We start from the raw sequence: 5,276 nt of genomic DNA on the forward strand, positions 1-5,276 counted from the left end.
ACTAGTATGGGTAGGTCACTTTTTAATCCCTGAATTGCACCTCTGGAATGGCTTGGGGGGACCTCTGCTAGTGTTGTGCCCATTGGGACAAACTCACTGAATAGCCCCGGACTGTCTCAGCTCTGCAATGACCAGACGTGACAGAGGCTGGTGCTCCATCCCCTGCTGCAGGAGGAAGCAGGCGATAGGTTTCAGATCAACATGAATCCCCAGGATTCCTTCTGCGTGGTTAGTGGGGGCTCTCAAGGGTTGCCAGCCTGTTTCCAAGAAGCCTGTCCTCCCCTCTAGGAGCAGCAACTCCGGGCAACAGGGCATCTGGGTGTTTGAGATTGGGAGTCCAGCCACGACCAACGGTGTGCTGCCCGCGGACGTGAACTTCGAACCTGACAATGGAGCAGACTATGATGACGAGGACGAAGATTATGACCTGGTGACTCCTCATCTGGGCCTGGAGGACATGGGCACCACACCCTTCCCCCATGAGGCTCCCAGAAGAGGAGACACTGACACATACAAAGTGCCCCGTGTCCTCTCCCCACGCCGCACGGCCACCGAGAGACCCCCTGAACCTCCCACAGAGAGGACAAGGTCTTTCCAATTGCCCGTGGAGAAGTTCCCCCAGCAGCCCCCACAGGTCATAGATGTGGACGAAGTGGAGGAAACAGGAGTTGGTAAGACCATTTAAGTTGCAGCTGGGGACACTGGGGTTTCCAGATGGCAGTAGCGCTGGAGGGTGTCAGTTGCATGCATTGGGGTGGCTTGTAAGGATGACAGCTTGGGGGAGGACTGAACTGTCCCAGCTGTACAGCACGGGTGTGTAGACCCAGTGGCTTCAGAGATGCCCCGTGATCTTTTGGGATTAGGACTGAGGTGACAGCGACTGTCGAGTGTGTCCTCTTTCAAGTTTCCTGAATTCTCTTCTGTTTATTTTAAAGAGAAACGTGCTTTAGAATTGTTTTGAAAGTCAGATTTTCTTACTTGTGACTTCTGAGATCAGGAATCTATTCACCCACCTGAAAAAACATTTCAGAAGTTCTTTTGGCAATTTTATGCGGCTAACCTTTGATATTTGTTTCCTCCTGGTTTTGGAATTAGAAGGGTTGATTATTTTTTTTCTCCCAATCCTGCCAGTTTCAGAGTTGGTTTGTGAAGATTAAAAAATACAGAATAAGTAGATCCCCCTTTTTAAAAGATAGTTTTACCATATAGTATCTTCTAGGCAACCATATTATGTCAGATTTGTGCAATATTTTGAGAGAAAACAGTCTGAACCCCAACGTGCTTTGTCTTATGAGATGTTTCAACTAGACTGTGTTCATTATTTTTTTTTTCTCTTTTGGTTGATGTATAATCCCTTAAGATTCATACAAATGGGATGGTCCAGGCCTTTAAATATGTTTACTGTGACTCTTTCGTACTTGTACTAAGAAGTTATCCTAAAACCCTTAGAAAAGTCTAGCACAATCCGCATTATTCACTCAGCATTTTGATTTCTCCTGACTTGTTCCCAGCAATAGTCCGAAATGTTTGTTCTTACTGAGTTTTCCACAGCAGGGATGTGAGGCTGCCTACTGGGTAGTGTGTTCACTTACTTTGGGGGCTCAGAAATGGAGACGTTGCCATTTGATGGCAGGACGAGGACGTGGGTTCACGTCTTGGGCTCCCCCTACACACACTGCACCCCAGATTCCTGGTGTGATGCCGAAACCCCTGAGCACATAGCACCCTGCTCCTGCAGCTGGTTTCCGAGTGATCTCCCCAGATGTGTCGGGTGTGTTTACTTGCAGATGTTTAGTTTTGAGTCCTCCCGTTTCCACCCTATCTAGGCATCTCTGGAATTCTCATTTTTGAAACCATCACATTTGAATGAAGCCATTTCTGGCCCCAACAACTTACGGCAGTATGTTACATAATACTGAGAAAAGCCTAGATTTGAACCCAAAGTGTGTTTAGAACAGATGTTTTTCTGTCCCTCTAGCCCAGTTATTTCCCTGTGTTTATTAGGAAGGTCAGTCTTCGCTGGCCAGCAGTGCATTCCTGTTGTTATTTGAACAGTCACCCACGGATACACAGGCCATGGCGGACCCACTGAGAGCCAGACCCGTAGCTAGGTTTAAGTGATCAGCGTCACATGTATTCAGCTCAGGGCCCACATGTTCTTGGCTCCGAACACTGTCTTTATACACACTGGAAATTCCCTTCCAAGTATGTATATAGTCCATTATAAATGCAATCATTATCCCCTCTAAAAGTTCACCCCTCTTGTGCTGTTGAACTTCATTCCAAATCAGTTTGCTCTGGATTATTCAATTTAATGAGCTAGCTCATGATTCTAATGAAATGAACTTTGGAGTTAGAAATTTAAAATAAAAAGAAATTCATTTTGTTTCTTGGGTCAAAGTCTTTTTAGACCAGATGTGACTGAGGGATTATTTCCGATTGGCCTTTGAGTGTAAGAGCTTCTGAATTATTCCTTGGGGGAAATATTTTAAGGTAGTTAATATTTTAAGAGAGTTAAAATGGAAATTTTTATGTTGTATATAATTTGATATATACATGAAATATATATATATATTTATGATATATATAAATAGTAAAAATGTATATATTTTAAGGGGAAGCTGACCCTTCTGATTACCTTCAATGGACACCATCCTAAGATTGATACTGGGTGACAGTAACCTAATGTTGATTCAGTGACACTGTATATGCTGTGTCATAGCATGTTTTAATAATCCACCCTGGTGCTTTCTCAACTCCTTTTAGACCTGTTTGCCTCAGTGGTTTGAATAATGGAGGCAGATTACAATTTCAGTAGCTACATGTAGCAGGTGCTAAGCTTCTGTAGTGCCTCTGGTCCCCTGAATTGCCTGGGCAGATGTGAGTCCCTGCAGGGCTCGGGGACACCTCCCAGGCCAAACCGTGCAAACGCTCACAGGTGTGCCATGTCTTCTGAACAGTTTTCAGCTACAACACGGATGCCCGCCAGACGTGTGCCAACAACAGACACCAGTGCTCGGTGCACGCCGAGTGCACGGACTACACCACCGGCTTCTGCTGCAGCTGCGTGGCCGGCTACACAGGGAACGGCAGGCAGTGTGTCGCAGAAGGTAATGGGAGCTGGCAGGGGGTGCAGAGCTTCAGTTTTGGTGCTTGTTTTTAAGTGTTGCTTTTGCTCAGATCCCTGGAGGTGGGCTGTGTGCTTAGTATGGCAGTGATATTTCATCTCTCATTCCCGAGTCTTATATTCTCTAATCGGGCATTCCTTGGAGAATGGCCATTTTCTCATAGAACGAAGTCTCTTTCTTTCCTGTGCTATTTCTCCACTTCTGAGGTGACAACCATCAGGAGCCTCTCTTCATGACCACCCCGAGCAGGGGACAAAGGCCGAGTGTTGAAATTACTCAGCTTGGACCAGTAATTGTTCATGTCCATCATTTTCTGCTATTTCTTTTAAACCTCATGTGTTTGTCCTTAAGTCTCTCCCGTGTGATGTGGCGCTGCTCCCAGACCTAACCATCTTAATGACTGTTTACACCCCAGCAGGGCCACAGCAGGCTGGCATAGACTGAACTGTAGTTGGTCAAGGCTATTCCGGTCATCCATCGCCTTCTGCTTCCTTTCCCTGTGCACCTGGCATTGCAGCATGGCTACAGTGGAGTGAGGATGCACCCCAGTTGATTCTAGCCCATTGCAGAGCTGACTCCAAAACAGATTTGACTGTGGGCCAGCATCAGTTCTGAACTCTGACCTCAAAAGACCCACATGGTCTTGATGCTTTCAGGAGGTCAGGAGAATCCTTTCTGTGCAAGTCCAGGGGATCCTGGTAACAGTTCACTCAGAGAGAGAGAGATTTCTGGGAGGCTGGGGCCATATACCAGAATTAAAACAAAAAACCCACCATACTGCAGATTTGTCCCTTCAGGTGCCACCAAGTAGCCTCACTTGTCACGGCTCATTTTCCTTGTGTGTTTCAGAGAGATTTCTGGGAGGCTGGGGCCATATACCAGAATTAAAACAAAAAACCCACCATACTGCGGATTTGTCCCTTCAGGTGCCACCAAGTAGCCTCACTTGTCACGGCTCATTTTCCTTGTGTGTTTCGTGGGGAACTTCAACTGCTTTGCAAAATCTGATTAAATAAAACTCCTAAAATAAAACTAATAAAAATAAAGTTGGAGGAATGTTTTCTGTTTTTCAGATCCCTTGCCATAGCCACAGTTAAATCAGTTATTTTAATTTGCTAAAAACAAAAGAAGTATTTCCTTCTGGGTCACAATTAGATAAAGTGAGGTTTTTTGTTTTTTTGGGTTTTTTTTAATACAACCTTCAGCAATGAAAGAACATTTAGTGCTCTTTTCATATTAATTTTGGGGAATATTTTTAATTTCTTTAAAGTGTTTTTCTGTTTTCCTACAAATCCTGTCCCCCCAGGGATGAGATGCCTTTGCTTCTTTGTTTTAAGCCTGGCTTTTATACCTCTCCCACCCTTCTAGAAGCTTCCAAAATCCACAATGAAAGTTTATTCTTAAAGAGCAACCTCATTAGCTCGTTCCACGCCAAATATCAGAGCTCAAAATGCTAAGCAGTTGGTGTTTGGCAGCAAGCTGAGATGTGACAAGCTGTTCCGCCACATATTTTGACATTATATACGCACACTACAATAGTTTTGTGGCTTAAATATTTGTTGGATTCTTGCTACTTAAAATTTTTTTTCTAGCTCAAAGTTTGGTGGAAAAAGTTTTGTTTGGTTTCCTAACTTGGCTTTCTTGCTTGTTTCTGAAACTGTTCTTGTATGCATTTTTTCCCTATTTGTCTGCTCACTTTACAGCATTTCCCAGTGTAATGACATAACATGTGTGTCAAACTACTCTGTGTCAAATATGCCCTGGCTAGGTTAACCTGTGTAGCATTTTGGGCACACTGAACACAGCAAAAGTTCATCAGAACGTAGATGGCACACAGGTGCAATCACATCTGTCTAAGGTAAATTTCAGTGAAATTGACTGAGAATTTACTATGCAAAGAAAACCCTAGTAAAATGAAGGAAAGGGCTGGGTGTGAAAGTCTTGTTCCTAGTGATTTATAATCTAGGAAGAGAATTAAGATATGTACAATCAGTAACTGATAGAATTTAATTCTACATCAAACATAAACAATCCAAGGTGACTTTCCTTTTATCTCTCCCTTCAGTTTTTGGTTTTTTTTTTTTTTCTGGAGATATAATTCAACACACATTTTTAAAGTACACCATTTGGTGGGTTTTAATATATTCA

The 5,276-nt window shown here is 43.7% G+C and overlaps 1 protein-coding gene across 1 annotated transcript in view; it reads left to right on the top strand.

The window, feature by feature from the left end:
* The window catches only part of NID1 (nidogen 1), a 79,027-nt gene that overhangs the window by 14,201 nt on the left and 59,550 nt on the right, over positions 1-5,276 (top strand). Inside the window, exons 4-5 of the mRNA XM_008582774.1 lie at positions 289-671; positions 2,961-3,110. Of these exons, the coding sequence (XP_008580996.1) occupies positions 289-671; positions 2,961-3,110 (533 nt within the window). The remainder of the gene's footprint in view (positions 1-288; positions 672-2,960; positions 3,111-5,276) is intronic.

Source organism: Galeopterus variegatus, unplaced genomic scaffold (assembly GCF_000696425.1).
Source record: "Galeopterus variegatus unplaced genomic scaffold, G_variegatus-3.0.2 Scaffold2721, whole genome shotgun sequence".
In the NCBI taxonomy this organism is placed as follows: Eukaryota; Metazoa; Chordata; class Mammalia; order Dermoptera; family Cynocephalidae; genus Galeopterus; species Galeopterus variegatus.